The 27,017-nt window shown below is 38.7% G+C and overlaps 1 protein-coding gene across 1 annotated transcript in view; it reads right to left on the reverse strand.

Annotated features, from left to right (window-relative positions):
- APP (amyloid beta (A4) precursor protein) overlaps positions 1-27,017 on the reverse strand; it is a gene marked incomplete at its 5' end in the record, with an annotated part of 108,211 nt that overhangs the window by 5,521 nt on the left and 75,673 nt on the right. Inside the window, 4 exons of the mRNA XM_008588756.1 lie at positions 6,010-6,156; positions 9,230-9,330; positions 15,410-15,463; positions 22,344-22,565. Coding sequence (XP_008586978.1) covers positions 6,010-6,156; positions 9,230-9,330; positions 15,410-15,463; positions 22,344-22,565 — 524 coding nt within the window. The remainder of the gene's footprint in view (positions 1-6,009; positions 6,157-9,229; positions 9,331-15,409; positions 15,464-22,343; positions 22,566-27,017) is intronic.

The raw sequence follows: 27,017 nt of genomic DNA on the forward strand, positions 1-27,017 counted from the left end.
CTCCCCTATCATATCACCCCTAGTGTATTTAAGCTTGGAGGACGGGCAGTGAACATCACATTTAAATTTGATTGTGCATAGTAACCAGCAGGATGTGTATTAATGGACGTCCTTTGCATGAGGCACTAAATTAGGCCAAACAACAGAATCCTTGCCCCTAAGATTTTCCACTTCAGGTCACTGAGGTCGACCAGACAAGTAAAGTAACTAAAGTTAATTACAATACAGTTGTAACAACACATGTACCAACATCTGAGGAGCCAGTAATATGGGAAGACAAATAGAAGCAAGAACACAGTTATGGTGCTTTCAAGTTAGTGATTTAACCTTCCTAGTAGCCTCCCAGTATTGAGTTTCTGCTTAACTGTATATTTGTTCATTTTCTTAAATATTGTAGAGGATTGAATATGTCTCCACCAAAACTCACTGAAGCTTGAATTGTGTCCCTCGAGTTTTATGTATTAGAAACTTGGTTCCCACTGTGACTGTTAAGAGGGTGGGAAATCCTATTATGGTAATTGAAGGGTGGAGCCTTGAAGAGGTGATTGGATTGTAGGACCCTGCAGTAGTGAATGGATTAATAATAGTGGTCATGGGTGTGGTTCTGAAGGTTTTAAAAGAAGAGAGAGGGTCTTTCTCTCTCTGCTCTCTCTACTTCCACCATTTTCACAATGTGATGCTCTGCTTACACCATCACCACCACCAAGATATGTTGACTGGACTTTGGACTTCCCAGACTCAGAAACTGTAAGCAATAAATTTCCTTTTCTTTATACATCACCCAGTACCAGGTATTTGTTATAAACAACAGAAACAGACCAATGCAACTATGATGCCATCTCTTACAAGTCTAGTAGTTTAGTTATGTTTATTGCCAACATCAAATCATTCTTCGGGCAGCCTCAGGAACTCCTTCCTTTGCTGTCCTTCGACCTTCCAATTTCTCTTCCTGCTGTTCACTGTAGCCACCTGCAGAGGCTGAGCCTGCCCTGACTTTTTCCTATCTTTGCTTCCCATTTAACCTGAACACTCCCTCCAACAGCACGTTAGTGGCTGCTAGGGGCCTCCATCCTGGTGGGTCAACTTCTTGCCAGGAAGAAAGGACCTCTAAGAACATATTTTTATAAAGTCACCAGTATGACAGCACATTCCTCAGGAAAAGTCATATGCTATAACTCCATAAAAAGCTAAATAAATAAGCAACTCTCCTTTTTTTTAGGTCATTATGGGACATGGGGGTGGGGGTGGGGAGACATCTGGTGTTCCAGTTATCAGATCCATGAAAGAAAAACTTTTTTATACCCTGCAATAAAGAGAATTCGTGCCCCCCCAGATCCCTGTACTGGCCAGCCGCCCCCAGCCCCCAAAGAAAGAATCTGTGCCCCCATCTTCTTTAATAAAGGTGATGTCTCCATCTGGGAGGAATAGCAGAAAAAGTGACAATATACACTTTCAAATATCCAGTGTCTATGTACATCAATGTAGAAAAGTGCCATCTGCTACTAAACAGAACCTGGGGTCACTGGGCTTTGTAAGATGATACAAAACAGAAGCCATAGTTAATAATTCAGTGGCCTAAATGATTCTCAGCCACCAAAGAGACACCCTGACATGGTGGGCATGTTTGGGAACCAGCACAGCGAAGGGCCATCACTTCACTGCTTGAGGCACCAATAAAGCACAGTCATCTCCTCGGGAAAGCATGGCTAATGGCTTACAGAATGAAGCTCTGGCCTCATGGCTGAGCAAATCAATACTTACTGCTTATTTAAAACAAAACAAAACAAAACAAAACAAAACAAAACAAAACAAAACAAAACAAAACAAAACAAAACAAAACAAAACAAAACAAAACAAAACAAAACAAAACAAAACAAAACAAAACAAAACAAAACAAAACAAAACAAAACAAAACAAAACAAAACAAAACAAAACAAAACAAAACAAAACAAAACAAAACAAAACAAAACAAAACAAAACAAAACAAAACAAAACAAAACAAAACAAAACAAAACAAAACAAAACAAAACAAAACAAAACAAAACAAAACAAAACAAAACAAAACAAAACAAAACAAAACAAAACAAAACAAAACAAAACAAAACAAAACAAAACAAAACAAAACTAGTAGCTGCTCATTTCCAACTGCTAACAACCCTATTAATAAAAACACTATGCTCATTTTAATCGCTGCATCCCCCCCCAGGTTTTTTCCTAGGCTTCCTATCCCTGTAAATCTTCTGCAGGACTCTTTCACTCTAAGAGCAAGAGATTTCCTGACTTCTTCCTGCACTGCTGGTGTGAGGTACGATGGTAATCTGTCCTGAGTGAATGAGGCCAGTCCAACTGGACATATTCACTTGGTCATTTTTGTTCTTAGTGAAGTGGGGTTACTCATTCATGAAGAAGGTTAACCAGAGCTGGAAATAAAGGCATTTCCATGCACCTGAATTTGAGAGAGCCCACTAAATTCGGCAGAGAATGTTTGCAGGAGGATCCCTTCCATTCAGTGCAGACTCTGGTGTGCTCAGAACCCCTGCAGCACTACATCTCTGCTAGGAACATGTGTTGCCCAAGCCTGGCTGCAGCTCTTGGTCAAGTTCCACCTGCCCAGTGAGACTACACCTTCTTGAGGGTGGGAGAAGGAGGAACGACACCTCAGATGAAGTTCTATTCCAACACTGCTCTACAGATTGAACGTGGAGATAGACAAGGGCTTGCTTACGGATTGGACAGTAACAAAGGCCTTGAAAGGGAAAAGGGGATCGTTTCCAGGCTCTCTATGACATTCCTCTATAAGGAAGAAGGAAGTGAAAGGAAATAAAACAAAACACACAACGAGGTGGAGCACTCAATCTAGAGAGGTTTCTAGTTGCTTCCAAGTAGAAAACGCATATCCAGACAAAAGCTGAACAACTGTTCTCTCTCTGATTCTGCTCCTGCAAGGGCACCTCCTGGCTTAAAAATACGTTTTCAGAATCTGGGTCATGTCAACTTCTTCTCCTCTGACATTCCAAGTTTAAGAACACATTTCTTGGTAACTGACCAAAGGAAACATTAGCCCAGGCAGCTGGAAGAGCCCTTAAAAGGCAACTAGTTATCTTGGAGAGACGAGATAACATTTTTTACTCCCTAAAGTTTGCTTACAGCAACTAAAAGGAAGAAGTGTTAATGCTGTGTGTCAGTTCTCAAACCTGACCACATGTCTTATTCACTTGGGGAAACTTTCAACGTGCAGATTCTCAGCCTCCTATTTGGGAATTCTGTTTCCCTAGGTCTAAGGGGGGAACTGAAGATGTGTCCTTTTAGAAAAGTACCTGGCAAATCTCATGCACAGCCAGGGCAGGCAGCTCCTGGTAAAGACTTGCTTTTCTGCTCAGCATTCCTGGGCTCCTTTATGGGCTGAGCTGGCTCCCGCTCAAATCTGTGTGTTGAAGTCTTAACCTCCCAGTACCTCAGGATGTGATTGTATTTGGAGATACAGTCAAAGAGATAATTAAGGTTAAGTGAGGTCATTAGAGTGGATCCTAATCCAATGTGACTGGTGTCCTTATAAGAAGAGATTAGGACACAGTAAAACACAGAGGAAAGGGGGAAGACAGCCGTCTACAAGTCAAGCAGAGAGGTCACAGAAGAAATCAACCCTGCCAACACCCTGATCTCAGATTTCTAGCCTCCAGAATGGTGAGGAAGTACATTTTTGTTGTTTAATCCACCCAGTCTGTGGTACTTTGTTATGGCAGCCCTAGGAAACCAATACGGGCTCTTTGGCCTTTGGCAAAGAAGGAACTTCAACAGAAAGAAATTTTGCAGACTGGAAGCTGCTTCTTGGGCAGATTAATCAGTTCAAGGCCATTAAAAGGTACAATTATACTGAAGAAATTAAAAGGGGCTTTTCAATTACTCAGGTATGAAAACATTTTTTATCTGCCCAAACATGGAATTAAAAATGAAACTAAAAATTTATTTGAAAAGAAATGAGAAAAACCAATTCTAATAATAATACACCTTACACGTTTTCAAGGGACGCAGCATAGATATATAATTATAAAAAGATCAACACCACAAACCTGATGACATAGTCATGGCTTTATTTGTGAATCATTCAATTCTTTTTCATCGTGCTACCTGTTGTTTCCCGGGTTTCACTCATTACACTACCCATTAGCACATCACACGAGATGGTTGGGGAAATAAGACTCAACACCAATTTCTATCAGTAACTCCTGTAAACAAGTAGTCTGTAGAGATTTTAAGTGCTGAACAAAATAAGATTTCTGGCTTTGCTACAAATTTAATTTATTTAAACGCTTCTGGCCCTCCTATATCAAGAATGGTTTGGAGCGCATTTCCTTGGGGTTAATGAGATGTTTAACTCACTGGAAGTATCTGGACTTTCCTCTGATGGAAAAAGCAATGGGTAGTATCTGGGGAAATCTGGACTCTGACCTAGATGCTACTTAGTTTAAGGCTGATGCTTCTGTCTCAGCCTGCTTTCTCATCTATAAAATGGAACCAATTTGATTGATCATTGAGATCTCTTTCAGCTTTAAAAATTCTAGAACTCAAAATGTATTAATTCACTCTCTCCAAAAGACACTTTCCTAAAAGGCTGCATATACTTTGAGATCTTTTCTCCCTGCCAAAACTATATTTTAAATGCATAAAAAGAAATTTGTTTGTAAATCTCCTTCTGTCTTTTTTTTTTCTCGTATCATGAATTTAAGAAGTTATATCTGAATCCTGTAGCTACTTTGTTTTGTTGGTGTAACCCACTACTCTGTGCTGTACACTCCTGTTAAGCAGACTAGCCTATAGAGAAAGATTCTAAAGGCTCGTATCATGAATTTAAGAAGTTATATCTGAATCCTGTAGCTACTTTGTTTTGTTGGTGTAATCCACTACTCTGTGCTGTACACTCCTGTTAAGCAGACTAGCCTATAGAGAAAGATTCTAAAGGAGGCATAATTGTGCAGTAATTGCCACTGTCACTTGTGTGTCTTCTCTCCACCTCCAGTGCTACTGGTCTAACACCTTGAAACTAAGGTATTTCGGGTGGAAGTGCAGGTTGAAGAACATCTCAGATAACAAACATGCATGTTCTGCTGAGCTGTTTGGTACAATGTGATTTGCTGTAAAACTTTAAAGGCAAGAGTCTTTACTGAAAGTTAGTATTATTTATTATTACCTGGTTTTACTTAGAGGCAAGACTATTTAATACCAACCAACCAATCAACCAACCAACTAACCAACCAACTAACCAACCAACCAACCAACCAAAAAAACCCCAAACCGGGCCGGCCCGGTGGCGCACTGGATAGTGTGCCGCTTGGGAAGCGCGGCGGCGCTCCCGCCCGAGGGTTCGGATCCCACATACAGACCGGTTCCCGCTCACTGGCTGAGCAAGGCTCGGGAGCAACACCGAGGGTTGCAATCCCGTTGCCGGTCCCCGGTCCGGTACGGGGGCAACACTGAGGGTTGCGATCCGTTGCCGGACACGGAAAAAGACAAAAAAACAAAAACAAAACAAAAAAAAAACCCAAACCAAAAAGCAACACACACGGGAATAAATAAATGCATTCAGTTTTTTTTTTTTTAAAAAAGCTACCTCCTATATGTCATTTCTAACTTCTTTTTTTTTTTTTTGTCTTCTGTGCGCCACCGGGCCGGCCCATCATTTCTAACTTCTGATACTGTTTTTTATTGTTTGCTTTTTAAAAAAGTGTTTAAGGATGATCACAACTTTTTAAAAAGTCAAGCATTATCATTAGTATTATTTTGATAATTTAAATACAAATTCTAAATTGAGATAACACGCAATCTCAACCCTGGCATTCACAAAAAGTTGGAATGAATGAAAACAAAAGCAAGAAAAGAATAGCTGAAACCCTGTTTTTTTTTTTTTTTTACAAAGAGATACATGGACAATCTTCAGACTAATGCTAAGCATCATATCCCTCCCATCTTCCTTTAATTCCCACTTGCAAACATGCAGCCAAGTTCACCTACCTCCACCACACCATGATGGATGGATGTGTACTGCTTCTTCTTCAGCATCACCAAAGTGATGACAATCACTGTTGCTATGACAACACCGCCCACCATGAGTCCAATGATTGCACCTTTGTTTGAACCCACATCTTCCGCAAAGAACACCTTGAAAATAAATCAAGCAAAAGGACTGTAATTGCAGGAGACACTGTATGTGAAAAGTTTTAGTATATTCTTGGCCATAACTTAGTCTTTAAGCTGGTTGATCACTTAATTTGGTGCTTACTTGAAAAAAAAAATTACATATTCTACTTGCTAAAAATAACAATCATAGTTTACAGAATGATAAACAACCTGTGGCTTCCCCAGTGCTAGGAGTCTACTTTCCCACCACATGTCAAAATAGAAGTCTGCAGGGACCTGAAACCCTTTGACAAGTGGAACATTTGAGGAATGGCAGGAAGGTAGCTCCCGGATCTATTAAAAGCTGTAAAAAGCATGGATCAAGATTATGAAAGGAGGTCAGCACCTTCCCAGTCTCAGCAGGTTTAAAACTGGGAGACCTGATGCATGATTCTTAAAAGTGACTGAGCCTTAGGTGCTTTTCAAACCTGTAGATGTCCTCATTTTCTTGGAGGGACATTTTTAATACATAGGAATGCATTCTGAAACAAGGGAGTTAAATAGAAGAAAAAAGATGCTGTGTTATCTGCTTCTAGCCAGTCATTCAGTAAAACTCTAATTAACCTTGAGAAGCATTATGAGGGGACTTCAAAAAGTTTGTGGGAAAATAGAATTAGAAGATCATACACATCTTTCCATGAACTTTTCGAAGACCCTCTGTAATGTTTTTTAAATGCATAATGTTATTTCAAAGGGAAGAAATAATAAGCAACAGGAATTTTAACAGTCACACCTAACTCATACTTTCTTACTATGTTATCTCCAGAAACCAAAACTTAAAATGTTATTCTTATTTATTTGGATGAAACATAAAAAATTTGGAGAACATTATAAAGAAAAAATTTATTCAGTATTTGTACTGTTTATAAAAAGCAAGTCATTATTTTTCAACATTATCTACATAAATGGAATTACAGAAGCATGCTGCAATTTTTATCATCTTGTTATATAAGGAGATGATCTTATGTAGATCAAGTAAAAGAAACTATTATTAAACATATACCACATTTGTTGTATAAGTTAATGAAAACAGCTCCCAAACAATTCTTTCCATACCACTTCAAAACAGTAAAATGACCGATTTTCATAGCTAAAAGTAACATCCTAGCAACCTGAAAGGGAAATATAAAATATAGCACATAAAGCAAATTTCTTTTTTTTTTTAAAAAAAAAGATGACCGGTAAGGGGATGTTAACCCTTGGCTTGGTGTTGTCAGCACCACGCTCAGCCAGTGAGCTAACCGGCCATCCCTATATAGGGATCCAAACCCGTGGCCTTGGTGTTATCAGTACCGCACTCTCCCAAGTGAGCCACGGGACGGCCCTAAAGCAAATTTCTAACAGGGTGTTACTCAGATCCAAACCCGTGGCCTTGGTGTTATCAGTATCGCACTCTCCCAAGTGAGCCACGGGACGGCCCTAAAGCAAATTTCTAACAGGGTGTTACTCATGGTATATTTGCTACAAAATTAGAAATTGTTCATAATTATTCCCTTACAAAACAAATATGTTAGCTCAACATATTTATAAAAAGTAAGTCATTAATTAGCTAGTGATACTAGAGTGAGGTAATTAGGAACAAATTCAAGTCCAGACATACTCCTATGTCTTTAAGAAAATGCTGTAATTTTGTAATATTCATTGCATTAATTATATTACATTATCTTATCAACTAGTTCAGTAAAGGGAGCTGATTCTCCTAATTACTGCTGCCACCATTAGTCACTGTCGCATTATAGGAGTTAGTATAATTGTAGAGATGGGCTTATATGACACAGGCACCAGCAAATGCAAATCTGCACATTAATCTTCAGCTTTCTGCCTCACCAGCTCCCAAGTCTTCAGCAGTTCCCCAGTTTTTTTTTTTTAAAAAAACTGTTCAGCATCAGCCAGATCAAGAACACCCGATTATACAGTAATTCATATTGGATTAAGCTGCCAATGAAAACCATGCTTCAGAAGGCTAAATGTTTTTGTATAATAAAGATTATGGAAGTTAAAATGCAATCTCAATCTCAAGTTGGATTTTAATTTGCTACAATTATTTAGAGTGAAAAGAGGCCTACATAATACTTTCAAGGCATTTCTTTTAATTAATACTAGGATTTATAAACTTTATGAACACTGGAAAGATATTTTCCACTTGAAAAGAGCACACACACACACACACACACACACACACACACACACACACACACGAAGTACCTGGGAGAGTACTTCTCAAATATTACTATGAGAATCTAATCAACTATTTTTGTTCACCACTGAATGTGTGATAAAATTGTCTTTATTAATTTAACCCCCTTACTGTCCTTACTGATAAGATGGAAGGAACTCAAACATAATCGAGGATTTGACTTATCTGAATTTCTAAGCTTTTGGTAAAGGATTTTATGTAACTACTGGAGCTGCCTGCAAAGGAAATGGTTGCTTTTTTGTTCCAAAAGTAACATCAGGGGAAAAAGTGATTCTGTCTGAAAGGGAAGCTGCTGTCTTCCTCACCCAAACCTTTTGATGAATGACGCTATTGGGAACATCATGGTGTCCTGCTCACCTCCTGCCTCCACCTCGGCAGAGTTCCCATGTTACCCTTGCAAGAGAACCTCAATGGGGGGAGGTGAAGGAGGGAATGGGATGGGGGGCAGGAAGGAGAGATGAAGGAGAAAAGGGCGATATTTACAGATGTGAACTTAAGCAAACAGTCCTAAAAAGTGTTCTGTAAAACCAAGTAGTGTTTGCATGTGTTTATTTGAGATTCCCATCCTTCAAATAAACCTATTACCCTGGAAAACAGAGTGCAAGTTAGTTAAAGTGGCTGCTATGATGAAGTTAATTCCACTTTAAGTCCTGCAGGGGCTTAGCTGCCTTCTAGTCGGTACAAACTCCAGGTAGAGCTTCTATCTTTTCTTCATATTTTCTTGATGATCCTATAGGTAAGCATTTTATTTTTGCTTTTATCTTTTCCTTAATTTGATTCTTGGCAAGGATGAGCAAGTTAAGAGGTCATTTGGCAAGACAAACGGAAGAGTGGGAAGAGGTCAATTATTTTACGTACCAGTTTTTGATGATGAACTTCATACCCTGAATCATGTCGGAACTCTGCATCCATCTTCACTTCAGAGATCTCTTCCGTCTTGATATTTGTCAACCCGGAACCTGCGTAATATCATAATTAAAATATGCAGGACAATCTATTAGTTTTGCCTATAAACCATACCATTGTGAGACACAGGCTACCAAAAACTTCTTTCTAGGCCTGCACTTAGAAGAAAATAGATTAATGACTTTCTTCAAGAAAAATGACACCCTGTACTTAAATCCTTAACCACTACCTATTTTAAACAAAAATAAATTAAAGATTAAAGAAATTTGAATTTAAGGCTTCTACTGCCTTTAAACACATGCTGCAATTTTTGAAAAAGGGCAAAAACTGAAGTTAAATACAGGTTGGGAGGCTGGCAAGGTTTTGTTTCTAGAATGTGTTGGCCTGGTTTACAGAGGCTTATTGTTTAACCTATTATGTGTCTTTTTTCATGTGCTCTCATTCCTTCAGAAAAAATAGCAAAAGGCTTTAAAAATGAGCATTAATTACCTGGTAAAATAAAACTGCTTCTTTGGGGCTTTGTTCCAATTACAAATAAATTATGTTCATGTATCTGTGCAGTGAAGCATTGTAAAAATTATATAATTATTTAGTTAAGTGTTCTAGTTATAGATACAGAATGTAACTGGTTCATCTGCTGAATAAAGAGCTGCAGTACATGATTTTAAAATGCTTCTTTGAGACTAACAATTTATAACCTACTAACTCTTCCTTCTCTACAAATCATTATATGTTTCTTACACTAACTGTTATGGATTTCATTACTCAAAGAATAATTTGAAGCTTAAAAATTAAATGCAATCATTTTTAAAACAAAAATGAAAGTACAGAGTATAAATATCAGTTTCCATGTTGCAGCATTTAAATATCAAATATTAGAATTTTAGGATGAGAAGGGCTTTTAAAGTCATCTCTTCTATGGTGTTCCCACCCAGGGCAGATTCTCAGCTCTTGCTTGAACACAGAAAAATATATCCATTTGCCTCTATTTTCAGGCAGCTTTGCTAAAACGACCTTGCTCACATTGAGCCAACATCAGTTTCCCTGTAATTTCTACCCTTTGAGCCTAGTTCAACACAGAGCAAGCCGAGCCTTCCTGTCCACATAATAACTTTGAACAGGTATCAGACACCTAAGGAGAGGTCACATGTTTCTGCTGGTTCTTCTCCTACTTGAGCTACACATTCCCAGTTCCTGCAGCTCTTACGGGAAGTAATTTCTTGCTCTTGATCTAATTACTCTTCCAATCTTTTCTACAAGGTGCTGTGAAACTTGTTGCACACCTTGCTGACGCTGAAAAGCACAGTGTCCACAGCACATGACGTGCCAGTCTAACAGCACAGCCTATACAAAGAGAAAGTGGGGATAAACTGACAAAACCTAGGGAACCCATGCTGGTTGTGACATATCATTGTTTCCTTGTCCAACTGCTCAAAAAAGATTCCACTTAATACCTTATCCAAAAACAGACCCATGATCAATGTCAAACTGCACTTGGCTTGTAGACGGTGAAGCTATCATCTCTCCTTTCTGCTTTTCAAAACCACATTTTCCTATCCCAATGGTTCTATTTCTCCTTCAAATTCTCTTAGCCTGAAATTTGTCTGGGTCCTAAGGACTCGAACTTGGGTAGAGAAATGTGGTGGTTTTAAAACAAATCCACAGTCCCCTTCCCTTGAATGTTGTTTTCATGAACTAACTTGCTTCTAAATTAACGGAAGTGGCAGAAGTGACAGTATATAACTTCTGAGACTAAAAGGTACTGAAGTTTCCTCTTTCTTCTGTCTTGGATCTCTTGGTGTGGGAGAAGCTGGCTGCCGTGTTGTAAGGATGCTCAAGCAGCCTTACAGAGAGCTCACAGGGCCCCTGCCAAGACCTGTGTGAACGAGTCGTCTTGGAAACAGACACGCCATCCCCAGTCAAGCCTTCAGGTGACTGCAGCTCTGGCAATGTCTTGATTGCAATTTCATGAGAAATCCCGAACCAGAACCATCCAGCTAAACCATGCCCCAAATCCTGACCTATAACAACTCTAAAAAATTAAATGCTTGCTGTTTTAAGCAGCTAAGTTCTGTGATTATTTCTTACATTGCAACAGATAATACAAAGGTCTAGTTTTTTCTTTTCTCTTCTTGATTTATCTTGGGCTTTAATTTCCTTTTATCAGATCATTCTTTTTAATACAGACATGAAAGACAATCAAAGCAGGGCAGTTTCCCTTTCTCTCTCACCTCTTTAGCCCTTGTCCTCCTATTCACCTAACAACCTCCTGTCCTCCACCAGGAGTTGCAGATCTGTTCTTATTTATTTTACTTTAAAATTACTGACATTTTTCATAAGTTTCAACTCATTCTGTTCTCTAACTTCCTGCTGCTAATTTTTATAGGGCAATGACACTAACTCCTTTTAAATTCTCATTGGTTATATATTTTTTATCTTTCTATAAGCCCTTTTAAATTTGAGATCCTTATGCAACCATGGTCATTTCTTTATATCTCACCCTTTTTCTGTCATCAGGATTTAGCAAAGCAATAATTACATTTCTAAAATTTTTAAGAAAACTCTCTTAAATACTCTTCCTTTTTTGATTTGGGGGCCAAATAATTACACTGAAAAAATACGTACAGAATGAGCTCTCCACTCAAAATTTTATAAGCCCATGCTATTTCTGAAAGGATGCTGAGAATACGTACTTTTGGTAAAAAAAAAAAAAAAATTCTAATTCATATAATAAGTCAACACATGTATATATAGCTCAATAGTTTGAGAGACTCTCAGCAGAAATAGCTCTGGCTAGTTCATTTTGTTTAGCATGTATAGTTATTTAGTGAAGACTTTTTATACATTATGCAAATCTCGCTATAAAAGAAAAAATGAATAAGCGTGCACAAAGGGAAACATCATCAGTAAGCAATACATTGAGTGAAATGAAATGTAACGAGTAGTTTTAAATAAACGATTACCTTTGTTTACTGGCTTACAAGGGGCCTTTTTCTGAGTTGTGTTGATTCTACTGTAAGCCCTGGTGACTCCAGCTTTCTGTGCACAAAGGGAAACATCATCAGTAAGCAATACATTGAGTGAAATGAAATGTAACGAGTAGTTTTAAATAAACGATTACCTTTGTTTACTGGCCTACAAGGGGCCTTTTTCTGAGTTGTGTTGATTCTACTGTAAGCCCTGGTGACTCCAGCTTTCTCTCTTCCGCTAAGTCATGAGGAGTAAGGAGAACCTGTTGTCCATTTGGGGCTAAGGGAGGTGTGTTCTCCGTGACAACTCTTTCAAGGCTTGGGGTCAAGGGCCTGGTTGCCTTTATTAGGACTGGAGAAGGTTGGTAACACATCACAATGGAAAAGACAGCTTTCCGACCCCTGTGAAGAGCCTGCTAATGTGTTTTTCTTTTTTACTCTGGTCAAACTGTATAACTTGTCCTTCAGGGTCTATTTTTCCCTGGAAATAAACCAGGAGGACTAGCTGTAATGGCCACTATGCCCAGAAATCACCACTGTTATTACTGTGTTCCTTACGTGACACACTACATTCTAGAAGTTATAACATTCTGATTTTGCAGGTATGAAAATCAAGGAGAAATCATTCTCCTCAGTATGATTATACAGCACTGGGTGGGGAAAAACAAAAACCCTTTCTTTACGTACTTGTTTCTGATCGACAACACTGATTATTCAAAAACAATGGTATTACTTGAATGACATACAATACTGGGAAGGGCCTCTAAATTTGGAAAGTCTAAGGATATCATTCAACACATTAGACTCAAGTATGTGGTTTCATAAAGTATGATGATTTAGAACCAAGACTAATACCACAAAACCTGGGGAAATTAGTCCAAATGCTTGATAGGCTCACTACAGCACAAAAATATAGAGCATATGCATGTCTCAATACTTATCTATTATTGCTATTCATGAACGCATCTTCACTAGAATGTTCCTCATTTCATACTGCACATTCTCTCCCATCTATGGCCATCTTCTACTGGGAAACACAAGCCTTATGTGGTGTTAAAAGAAGCCTGGTTTAGGCCATTCTCTCATCTGTATAGAACTGTTCCTCTCTTTTTTGCTAATCCGTGTGCCTCTAATCTTTCACAACCTCTCTGGAAGTTCATCTCCAGCAAGTTCCCTGGTGAACACACCCTAGGTCAGTACTGCACCTACTCCCATCACAGAACATCCTCCTTTACAGTCCTGTTGCTTTGTATTTCCCTGCCTTCTGAATTCCATCTCATCCTTCTGAATACGCAAAGTGTTTTCCTTCTATTATACTTCAAGCTCCTGAGAGCAGGGACCTTATTATTTAATTTCTTTCAATCCTCCACGGAATTTAGTGCATCAATCTTTGTGAAATATCAAAATAAAATAATATTCTTATTACAATAAAGATTTTAGATGCTTTTCTCCCACTTATATAATATCACTAACTATTCTCTAGTCATTCCCTTAAAACAGATTATTTTTGTTTGACAGTGTATGAAAATATTCTTTTTATATAAGATTTTTTTAAAAAGGTAAATGAAATGGAGTGGTGGTGTTACCCCTTCTTATTTCAATAGGAACAATATAGGTCCAACTAGTCCCACGTAGGAACTTAATAAAATTAGTTGAATAAGTGCTTCTAAATCACATCTTATGCTTGTAAATGGAAAGCATGTCTTTGTGTAAAAATAAAGTGGGAAGCATCATAAAAAACAGTCCCAAGGCAATGACCAACCTGAGCTGGTTTTGTTTGCAGTTAGCACTGAACTCACCCTCAGCCTTGGGCCTCACCAGTTGGCTGAGCAGAATGGGAATGTCAACTGCTGGCTCCTTGAAATTCACTTACGTGACACTGACAATAAGGAGGACATTAGGAGAACCGAAACTGTCTCTGACTCACTATAATTTAAGTTTCCCTTGAAAGCCCTATAGACAGAGATTCATAAGATCAGCTGTCAAGACGTGTCACTCCACTGTCTCCGCTGCCACTGTTAATCACAGCGTAAGAGCTTGATGACGCCACAAGGAGGACTCTCAGAATCTTCAACAGTGACTGGTCAGAGACAGTCATTGCTCGAGCCAGTATTGCAGTGAGAGAGACAGGGTCTACTCTGGCTCTGCTGCTTTCTATACCGAGTCAGGTTGATCTCCGTGTGTTAATATCTTCCAAGAAAGTTAATTCCCTGTCCCTTGACTATTACATGGGGACACTGTGAGGATAAAGAAGAAAATAAATATGGGAAGAGAGATGCTACTGGGAGTAAAATCTCACCAGAATTTATAGATTTGTCAATTCAATAACTTTCTAGTTTCTGACTTACTAAAAACACTAGCTACTATCAGATGGGACAGGTTTGTGCCTGGAGTAGATACCAGGCATGTATGTGCTTCGGCTGTGGTGTGACATTATTCTTAAAACTAAGTTCAAGCCACAGGCTAAATACAGGACAAAGGGTGAAAATGCGTCTCTTCTCAGTGCTCAGGAAACTGTACAAAAAGAAGTGTCTATTTTAGTGTTAATGGGATTTGCAAGTAATATAAAATATAAAGGGCCTATGTGCAAAATTATGCATATACATCTGTTGTGTTATTTTAGCCACTCATTGAGAATAAGTACATTCAACCCACAAAAGAGAAAAAGTAAATATTTCTGGCTCTGGAGATATACCAAATTCTGATATTTTCAGGAAATCATGTCCACTTCAGTAACTGATTGAAGCTTGAGCCCAAATTAGTTAGAAAAGAACCCATCTGGGTACTGAACAAGAAAGGAAAGAGATGCTCTCAGCAGTAACCAGTCACCACCAGCTAGTCTTCATCTGTCTGGGCTTCCATTTTTGAGGTCAGCTCTATATAACCCTCTCCAGTTTTAAAAAAAAGAAAGAAAAAAAAAGAAAGAAAAAACCCTACAGAAAGGTCCTCTTTTATGTTTCAAAAGGAAAGCTCAGAAACAAAAAACAGAAATGGAGTGTAAAGAAAAGCAAAGGCGAATTTTTAAATGTTTGGTTTCTAAGGTCATTTCAAGTCCTATTCTGCAATATGTGCAATACGGAGAGGCTTGTCATGAAGGAAGAAGGTGACATCGGCTCAAGCTCAAGCACAAGATGCTGAGGTAGGAGGTCAGCGGGTCGGGTACCTGGTCGAGTGGTCAGTCCTCGGTCGGCAGCAGGGCGGGCATCAACAGGCTCGACTGGGCACAGGAAGCAAGAGACACGGAAAGCAAATGAGACAAATCAAGATGGTAAGTTGTGGCTCCTGAACACAGAGCAGGAAAAAGCATGTGCAATAAACTAGCTATAAAAAAGGAGCAGCTGAAAAAGAACCACAGTGAGTTAATCCCGAGCATCAGGGAACGGGAGGGGTGCCACTTCAAAAGGCTTATCGCTATTGATGTGCCAATCCTGCTCCTTAGTCTTCTAATAAAAGCACTCACCGGGATGAACAGCAGCATCAAAGAAGAGGGGTTGGGGAGGGTGGATTTTGCTCTGAGCTAGTTTAGAGATAGTTTCTTGGCTTTTGATTGGAAATAAAATACATTATACTCAGCCCAGTGGAAAACCTTAAAGATACCTCCTTTTACAGCTGTCTAATCTTATCTTACTTTACAGTTAATTAACTACAAAAGGACTCTGTTAAATTTCCAGGGAAACGCAAATACAAATTTATCAGGAGAGCAAAGTTCCCTCACATAATCTGCCGTTTAGTGAATCAAATTTGTCCTTCATTTGAGGGTAGAAGAGGTAAACCAATTTCTCTCTCTTTTTTTGTCTTTAAAGGCTGGTTTCCATTTGATAGATGACATACAGCTGAAAAATCTGAAATGAGAGTATTTCCTTTTATATTTGTCAGCGTTCACAATTTTTCCTTTGTACATAATTCTGGGTCTGACCCAAAGAAAGCAGCGCAGGAGGCACAATAGTTCCCACCACTGCTTACTGTTGGCTGGCATTTCCAAAGTGCTTCTGATTCTCAGAAAATACTTCCTTAGACTTATACTGGTCTTTGAAGAAACAAGGAGGAGAGAGAGAAACAAAGGTTTTAGGAATAATAAGTGGTCAAGGGGCAAATGACACCAAGGGAGGGGGGAAAAGCCCTTTCAGTAAGGCCTGGGAAATACATAGGTGAGAAGGGAAGAAAAAGAGAGCACAGGTGTCGATGGGAGACAAGGTGTGCTGGGCACGATGGCTTCTGGCAACTCCAATAAAACCATACAGCTGACTGATGCACACAGGCCACGTATTCAAAGGTGGGATTCTGGGTCGGCCCCGTGGCGCACTCGGGAGAGTGCGGTGCTTGGGAGCGCAGTAGCGCTCCCGCCACAGGTTCGGATCCTATATAAGGATGGCCGGTGCGCTCACTGGCTGAGCGTGGTGCGGGCAGCACCGAGCCGAAGGTTGCATCCCCTTACTTGTCACAAAAAGAAAAAAAAAAAAAAGGTGGGATTCTAAGCCGAAATCGATTCTGGATGTTACACGTTGACAGGAACAGTGAGGGGGAAGACAGTGGCAACAAGCCGAGTCTTCAAAATATATAAAAAATATTTTGGGAAGCAGTAGGACATTTGATGAAATAAAAAAGAGGAAAGTGGTTCAGTCCTTTCTCATGTAGAAATCAGCAGCATAGTAGAGCAGAAAGGAGGGGAAGGCAGCTAAACCCAGGCCTCACATTTGCAATGTCTGTGACCTTGGGCAGAAAACCACTTCTGAGGCTGTTTCTCCATATGGAAATAGAAATAACAACATCTGTATCTTCTAATTGTAGTGAGGAACAAGTAATTTTTCAAGCTTGTTTCAGAAACTCCCAACTACTGTAAAACTGCATTTATTATATATCCTATTATTAAATAATCTATAATTACCACAGCTGCAAGGACGACGACTCTTCATTTGTGCATTAGAATAAGACATACTTCTTCCTGCAACTCACAAATACATTTCAAGAATAAGGTATGATTTCCCTATATTTCATCTTTTATCCCATCTGTCACAACATGTAGTAAGTAACTTTAGGACCCTTGTAAAATGGAGTTAGTTGAAGGATCATGGTACTTTTTGAGAATTTCCTCGTGACAATGGCCCGAAATGGGGCATCAGTTGCAAAAATACATCAAACCACACTCACAAGAGCAAACAAGTAACTTGAGGTGGTTGTGTACATCAACAGTTAAGTTTTTAGAAAATATACTAAGGACCAGTGTTCAATCCCTGTACAGGCCAGCCACCCCCCAAAAAGAAAGATATTTCACTGAGGGGGATGCAGCTGTATCTGTGGTTTAGATGCAGGCTAAAGAGCTGGAAGTCCTAGAGTCTACTGCTAATGCCACCCTTGTTCTGTTATCTTGGGCAAATCATTCTTTCTGAAGCTCAGTTTTGTTACAAGTAAATAGGGTTTTTTTCCACCAGGTCTCAAAAGTGCACTCTTACGCGAAAGAAACTTACACATGATAAGATACTATTCCACAATTACTTAAGTGAATATTAAAGAGCATCAGATGTGCATAGAAAAAAGCCTGAAAGACATTACCACAAAATGCTATTATTAGTTATTTCCGACTGAGGAGATTATTCCTATGAATTTTTCTGCCTTTTTAAAAAAATGGGTATATATGATTTGAAACAGTAAAAGAATCTTTTATATTTTTTAGGAAGATTAAACAATAATAGTTTCAGTGGCTTAAACCCTAGCCTGCTTTAACAGTTTGAGGCTGATTTAGTACGAGTTAATGTCCAAAAAATAAGTAGCTCTTGAGTTCAGTGAGCAGATATCAGAAGCTTTTTCTAAAGGTAATGATAACATCATTGCACAAAAAGAATACACATTGGCAAGACAAAATAGTGCGTTATTTCCCAATCTATTGCAAATACTTTCTAATTTTTCAAATGGACCATTACTACTGAACCAGAAAGTAACTTCATCAATACAGTGTTCAAAACATTTTACACTGGCTGTTTAGTTAATTAAACAGAAGAAATAGATTATCTTTAAGAGTTAAAAGAAAACGTAAGCAAAAATATGTGACTCCTCTGCTCTCAGCAGCTCTGAATCAAATCCTTCCCCACAAGAGGACAGAAACAGAATGATTGAAACTCTTGAGATTTTTGTTTGTTAGTTCTAGTGTTCCCTGTAATAGACCCATTCTAAGCTAGTACCACCTTGCACAACCTCTCCACCAAGCCTAAGGTAATGAGGAATCAGCAGGAAACCAGTTTTATGCAGATTAGAGAGGTTGAAAAGGACTGGTTTGCAGGTTTAATAAAATACATTACTTATTTAATATCAATTGCACCATTTAAATTGGTTTCATCATTGCTTCTTATGATTAATTAAAAATAAACCAGAAGGCAGCTTCACTCTGAAAATACATACAGTCTTATAAGAACTGCTGTGTCTCTTTAAAAATATTAACAGTAGTATTTACAAAGAGGCTGACTGTTGACCACAACTGGTGGCTACTGCATGTTATGTTGATCTTTGTGTGGCTGGCTGCCTCAGGAAGTTATGGAGAAGCAGAAAAAACACAAATGCTCTAAACACAAATGCTTTCAGGCAGATCGTTTTAGATCCATGAGAACAGTTCTATAACAATAGCTTCATGTTAGTTTTGCCATTCATTTAGATTTTGTGTATTCAAAAACCAATGAATCAGAACTCCTTAAGGCAAATCACAGCTGTTCAAGAGCCTATGATGTTGAAAAACTGTGTCTGTGATAAGCTTATCTTTTTAATATAAATTAAAAGAATGCTGGGCATCCAAGCTTCCTCTGGACTTGACTGATTGTTCTTTAGAAAAACAATAAATTTTTGGTAAGCATTTGAAGCTATGATGATAAGGACTGCATGAACAATGAAAGGAAATCCTTTGAGAATTTTAGATATTTTCAATAGCTCTGTGTGCAAGCACACGTCTTTAAAAAGAAAGATTAACAAGGAACAAGTTTCTGGGGAGTGGGAGATGGAGAGGGGAGAAGAGGTATGACTTTAGGACTGTATCAGTACATGGTCTGTTATATTCATTTATTTTAAGAATACACTGTTCAGGCCATATGGTGACTCATCTTGAGACTGGCTGATAAAGTCTTTCTAATAAGATCCTGGTTCCATTTAAAAAAAAAAAAAGCTATCACTGAACATTTACTATGCTCCAGGCACTTTGCTAAGAGCTTTTCGAACCTGCTCATTTAATGCTCACACCATATCTCTGAGTTAGAAATTATCAACCTTATTTTACAGACTAGAAAACAGCCAGAGAGGCCTAAATAACTAGCTCATAATCACACAGCAGAGCTGGAATTTAAACTCAGATCCTTCTTCAGGAGTGTGGGGTAGTACTATCCCACAGGATGGTGGAGAATTTTGAAGTGTTTTTGGCTGTCACAAAGACTGGCCAGAGGGAGGACGTTTTGTGAATGGAGAGAGAGATGTTAGATGCTGTGAACAAGGCAATCCCAAGGAGTAAAATTTCCTGCACTCTATATGGTTTTCTAATTCCTCACTGGACATATGGATGTTTGTGCCAATGAGAATCCAGAACCTAACTCAATTATGTATATAAACATAAGCATTTCTGCACAGTTCTTAATGTAACCTGGATATTTTAGGAGCACACCACTGGGTAAATTGAGGGAAGATTATTTAATCTACAGCTTTCCCAAGAATTATTCACTATTTTGGAAAATCACATCACTGACGCTTCTGTTGCTCACAGAACCTGGATCAATGAAACAGCCCCCTGTATAAGTCGGCATCTAACTTTGCCCCATCCAGGGGGGGGCGGGTGGCCAACACCTGGCTATGCCATTGTTCCCACTAGCCATTGGACCTGAGCACTTTCACAGTGAAATACATATTATCAATTATGTCCATTATATTGATTTTTTCTCCCAAACCTTGTCAGTCAATTTTAAAGATTGATCATTGAGAAGGTTTTTTAAAATATTTGTTATAAAAGGGGGTGCTGGGTCTGATAATGAAGAGAACCACAACTCAGAACTCTGAGATCTTAAGTACTACTGCCTACCAATACTGTTATATAAGATTTCACTGTTTATCAATAGCAGATCCTTATTTAAGGAGAACAGGAGCTCTTTTGATGAAGCCTCGGCAATGTAACAGCTGCATCTTAGTCAAGGATCCAGAAGCACTAAATTAAGGCCTTTGCCCAAACGAACATCTGGGGAATACCCAAGGGCGTGTGTGTGTGTGTGTGTGTGTGTGTGTGTGTGTGTGTGTGTGTGTGTGTGTGTGCACAGATTGTCTCCCAGGGCTGGTGTTATAACTATTCAATTTACAAAATGAGATCGGACATTTTTCACAAAAAATTCTCATTAGAATCTGAGTGGTGAGGATTTTAAATGGCCAAAATGTGTCTACCTATACAGAAAATAACACAACAAGCACTCTAGTAATAACACAATTTAGTAAGGAAGTTACCAAGTCTTTGATAACTGAATGTTCTTAAAATTTTTCTTCTACATGATTAAGAATTATTTTCATAAATGGTGAAGTCAATTATTTTAATGTCATAAAGAACACTGCTGTTCGTATCTGCTGGTATTCCTAGAAGGTGCTCTTTTCAAATTAAGGAAACAAATTTGGGGCGATAACTCACACTATGAAGCCAGTCTATATAAACATTTTCTGCAATGGTTCTTTAAAAAACTTTGTCCACTGCACTTAAGGTCTAATATTGGATTTAAATGTAGTCTGAGGAGTACACTGATTGCATTTTTTGAGGTAATCATATTGCAAATATGAAACCACCATCAAAGTTTGCTATTTCGAGAAAGAAAATCATGAGTTTTTAAAATCCTGTTGTGTTCTTGAAAAATGTTAGTAACTAGAAATCAAGGTGTTCATGTGTTTGTAATTTTATACTTCTGAACATGTAAAAATGATAAAGCAAACTCTCTTCTAGATATTTCTGCTAAGAAATCCTCGTGAAAGTACATCATCTACTGCATAAATTAAATGATAGAGAAAAATCTTACTTCTGTGAACTATCACAGGAAAAAACATTTAGACCAACATGCTCCTTAATGTTGACAGGTGCCTTAAATTTAACTTTCTTTTATTTTTCTTCAAAAAATAACAAATTTAACTTCCTAAACACAAAGTTATTTAAATCTTAAGCAAAATTACATTTTATTTATATGTGGTTCTCTATCTTTGCCTTTAACATTTAAATTTTAATCTGAAATTTCAGGTACAAATAAATAGCTCATAAAGACTACTTTGGTGCCTGTCAAATCCCCATTTACATAGGCCCTATCAAAACAACTCTCTCTGCTGGTAGACTGCGATTTCCTTAATTTCATCACCTGTGTCTTTTCTTCCAACGTGGGCATTTTAGGCCACTAGCTCATAAAAACAAGTTGAATATTGTTTCTTCCATTCCAGAAGAAACAAAATATTTCTCAGTGAGAAAGTATTTTTTAAAATTCCTATCAAAAATCACCACTCAAGAACCTGGTCTCCTGGTCCTTCAATTTCCTCCTTTGAAAAACAGTGATTAAAAGAACATATGGCACATAGTACATGCTCTTTATGTAGCCACTTTTATTATTATAAAATATATCGTTTTATATTAAGAGAATGAGAAAACAAAAATCAGAAGAATGTTATTGTCATATGTTTTTCACATGGAGAATTGTCTCTTAAATAGTACACTGCGAACCCCCTTTTTATAGCCGTGGTAACTCCAAGAATGATACTCTCCAGAATATAAACCTGGATATTTGTGAAATATATCTTTTACTTGAAAGTGGTTCTATGTAACCACTTTCATTGTGTTTTGCCACCTATACAATGGGGCTGCCATCTTTTCCAAATATCAGTTTACTTGCTTTGTAGCATAAAAATTATAAACAAATAAATTACACAAATATAGTATTATTTCAATGATTATATAGTAGCTTCTAATATTTACTTCTTCATCAAGATAAAATTGAAATAAAAATATTTATTACTACACTAAAAAAAAAAAAAAATGACCACACAAGAACATAAAAAGAAACCATGCACACATACATGTGTATCTACAAGAACACTCCCCGCCCCACCCCGTCTCTCACCTTCGTTTTCTGTATTGGCCGGCACAGAGTCGACCCCAAAAGGATGCCATGGCTGGAGATCATCCAGGCTGAATTCTCCATTCACCGGAAGAAGCTCCACGGTGGTTTTCGTTTCGGTCAAAGATGGCATCAGAGCATCATTCCCATAACTGATTCTTGGTTCACTGATCATGTTGGCCAAGACATCATCTGAGTAGTTCTGCTCTTTCTGAAGCAGCTCATCTAAACAAAACCAAACCATCCCTTTGGTGAGTAATGACGACAATCACAACAGCAGCGGCAGCTGCCACTAACTGTCAGCCAGGCACAACTTTAACTGCTTTTACGTACAGAATCTCATTTAGAGCCACGGTGTGGGTACCGCTATCATCTGCATCTTACAGACGTGAAAACTGAGGCAAACGGAAGTTAAGCCACCTATGCAAAGTTGCAGCTAGCAAGTGCCCCGGCAGGACTGGAGCCCAGAGGGAATGACAGGCTGCCGATGCTCTGAACTGCGGCACCACTCCTCCCAGATCCACCTATGCAAAGTTGCAGCTAGCAAGTGCCCCGGCAGGATTGGAGCCCAGAGGGAATGACAGGCTGCCGATGCTCTGAACTGCGGCACCACTCCTCCCAGATGTGAAAGTCCCCAGGAGCTAAACTGACATTTCCTCCTCTGACATGTTAGATTTCTCTAGTACACGGTGATCGCAGAGGAATAAACAGAGCACTTTGGTGTCACATTTGAGGCAAGTGGGCAGCAGGCAAGGTACAATCTTTCTGAAGCGGAAGGACATAACCAGTGATTCTCCAGTCTTTCCTTGAACACTTGCGAGGATAAGAAAAGCATTAATGGCTGAGCAGCCTGCTCCATTCTCGAACAGTTCTTATCTTTTCACCTTGAAAAAACTATTGGCATTCTCCAAATGCTCTTCTTGTGCTGCATGATCTATGTTTGGAGGCAACAAAGAAACAGTCCCCTTGCCCCTTCTAGATACACCCTGCAGATGTGAAGCTCTGGGCTATCCCTGCCTCCCAACATCTCTCATGTGACCAGGTACCAAATGTCTTTCCCGCCTGTCTTCTCTGAAGCTTCTCTTTTTCAGAAGATGCTGTCAGTATCCCCTTCTCAAAAATGATTAAACAGACATTAACTTTATGGAACATTATTGACTTATTTGAAGTTCTGCTAGTCTAGTGAGAATCCTCAAATCATATATTTTGTTATTAAAATGCACTTTTACTGGAAAAAAGAGCTTAGAATATGACCTTGTAACAAGTGTAACTAGTGCTTTAAAAGATGACTACAGGGTAGCACAGGATTTGTGAATCTCTTATGTTACTAATGATTCACGAGGTTTTTCTGTGTCATATTTTTTTTTAAATTAGAGACCCAGAGATAGTATATGTGCTATTAACAATAATACCTGACTAATCAGATAATCTAATTTTCCAATCATACCTATGTTAAGAGTTTACTGTATTATATATTTTAAACCAATCACTGGTTGCTATTATTGCTGGAGCAAATGAAGAAAATAAAACCAAGACTTAAATTTGACTTGTAACATTTTACTATCATCCTTCAAATTTTCTTTTTAGTTAACGAAAAATTTTATCTGAAAAATTAAAATTCTATTCAAATATATCCATTAAAACAATTTAAAGAAAAAGCATTATGGCATGCAATTAATATCCTTCCACGGAGTCAGTTTTATTGAAAGAAATTATTTTAGATGATGGAATCTCAAGCAAATCAGTCCTTTTGAAGTCTAATTTGAGTTATATACCTATTTGCTGTGGCACCATTCTAAAATCCAATATTTAAAGCTAGCAATGACCTTTCCCACAGAGAGGAAAGGCCCCCATTAGACTTTCTCCAGCTTTTTCATGTCTTACAGAGTAACAGGTAGTGGCTAATAACTTTGCCAATGTCTGATTAAATAAATTAAATCGATAATTCTTTTATATAAATCTTATGCTAGTGACTGTTAAGCTCTTATTGTTCTACAGAGAGGATATTCTGAAGTAATTATTGGTGCTTATACCTTCATCTTGAGAGGGAATGATGTTCAGCAGCAGGATAGCTCTTGGCCCCACTTGGGGCCATGTTGTTCTTGGTATCTTTGTGTATTTCCTATCACTCACTGTCCCCTTACATCTGGAATTTTTTACCCTGTCTGACATACAAAGCACAGAGCTTCTTCCTTATAACGTCTCTGAGTAACTTTGCTCTTTCCTAATTTTGTCGCACCTATCATTTTCTTTCAATCTCTTTCTACAATTCTCCCCTTTGGAAATCCCATTCACTCTTGAAACTCTAATGATGGACCTAAAATGTATTTCCCAGCATCAACTTGTCCCTCCCACTCTAATTTACATGTTTCCAAGTTTGGTAGGTATAATAGCTTAGACCAACCTCCTGAGCCATAAACTTAGTAGGTACAAAACTGCACTCAAGGTTCCCTGCTCTCCCTCCTGCCTTCCTGTCATCTAATCACAGCAGAGAATTCTCCCAGGCGCAGGCATGAAGCCTTCAGAACCATCCATGACCCTGCATTTCTTTGTGTCCCACACTTACACTCCTGCCACTATTTTTTAATTTCTTTTCAGAATACTTTCATCTATTTTTTACTTGCTTTTCCACATCTATCCCCCACCCTTAGGAACAAGATTATTTTTTGCCTGGATAATTGTGATTGTCTCTTCACTGCTTGCCATGGTATGAGTGGCCCACGATGTTGATGTGTTAAAACTTAATCCCCATTGTGATGGTAATAAGAAGTGGGCCTGCTGGGAAGTGATTAAGTCAGGGTGTCTCCAGCCCCATGAATGGTTTAGTGCCTTATACAGGGCAGGAGGGAACTACTGTCGGCCCTTTTCTGCTCTTCTGCTATGTGATGACACAGAGTTTGTTCCCTCTGGAGGAGGCATTGACAAGATGCCATTATGAAACCAGAGAGACAGGGGCCCTCACGAGGTGCCAACCCTGCTGGCACCTTGATCTTGGACTCAAGCTTCCAGAACCATAATAAATAAATTTCTATTATCCAGTCCCAGGTATTCTGTTATAGCAGCGCAAACGAAGACATGGTTCTCCCTAATTTTTATTCCTCTCTGTTCACTGTATCTTTTGTTGACACTGAAGAATGGCTCTTCCCAAGTTCAGTGGGTCCTCATTTTCTACTGAATTAACCCCAACTCCTTTGCTACATGCTAAAGGTGCTTCATGATATGGGCCCACCCGATAGTTCTAGCCATAAGGCTTACAGCTCCTTGCTATCTATACCACACCTCTGTCAGGCTGAAGGGCTTGGGTTATCCCATTGTGATATCCCACTCTATTCTCTGTGCCTGCTACCTGGGAAGCACATCTCTGCTTATCTAAACTATATGAACTCTTTAAAGCTCAGCTCAATCGCCTCCTCCCTTGTGACTCTTCTCAAGGCAAGTATTATTATCCTTATGGGGCAGAAAACTAAGGCTAGGAGAGATGAACTAATCTCTCCAAGATTCCACGGTCAGTAAAAGCATCAGTGCTGAAATCCAAGTCTTGGGTGCATAACACCAACCTCTCCACATTTAGCCTCTACTTATTTCAGCCTCTCACAGTATCAGAAGAGGGGCTCACTCTTCCTCTTCTCATCAGATTGCTCATTTACAGAGTAAATGGAGAAACCAGACATTATCAGCATAACTGTGCCCCAGTGTCTTTAGTAATGTCTTCCACTCTTGTGGGATTGTAAGCTGACTTGATCACCACTAACCCTATGGAATGGTTATTGCTTCTGTCTCTCACGTAAGCATTTCCCAGGCATGAACAGCAGGAGGGGGTCCTTTACCCATTTAGCCCCTGGCAGCAGAGTAGGGAATTACCACAGTGGAAAATCTTCCATTTGTACTTTACAGAATATCTAGGGCACTTCGGATTGAGGTAAATTGGGGCATCCCTTTCTGTCTTTTATTTCTTATACTGTTGGCAGAAGATATCCTCCAAATGTCCACCAGAATGTTGAGCCCTATGGTGGCTAATTTTCCTGGTTTATTATATTCATTTTCGGAAAATTTAAGAGAAAGAGAGATTCAAGAAAAGTTACATTTTTAGCAGAGTAAAAAGCACTTAGCTTTTTCTTTTTTTGGTACAGAATATTGAGAAATCCATGTTCCTATCTTATTTTAACGAAGGAAATTTCAAATTTCCTGGCTATATCCTTCGGAACAATGAAGTCAGTATGGTTTTAAGGGGAAAAAAGAGGATAGACATGATGGGTTACCATTAGTTGGAACAGGATTCAATTTTGTGATCACAAAGTGTCTAAGGCACCAGCTACCTCTTGACATTATTAAGGGCTCAGGATTTTGCCAATGGCTAACACACTGGCACCGTGCAGTCGCGCCTGTGACAAAATATCTAGAGGCAAATATGACTATTTCATTGTTCATTCTGAGTGGAACTTTATCCTTGCTTTCTGTGGTGAGACTAATCACACAGAAACTACACTTCTACTAGGTTGGTGGCCCTGATGGATTATCCTTTTATCTGAATTAATTTGATATTTTATTACAATGCTTTGATGGCCTATACCGGGGATTTTCAAAGGTTTTAAGGGTCTTTTTTGCCAACTGCTATATTAAACGAAGAGACTATGCTCCTTCCCCCCCCCCCCCCCCAAGACTTTTTCTTCTTAAAAG

Source organism: Galeopterus variegatus, unplaced genomic scaffold, assembly GCF_000696425.1.
Source record: "Galeopterus variegatus unplaced genomic scaffold, G_variegatus-3.0.2 Scaffold5020, whole genome shotgun sequence".
NCBI lineage: Eukaryota > Metazoa > Chordata > Mammalia > Dermoptera > Cynocephalidae > Galeopterus > Galeopterus variegatus.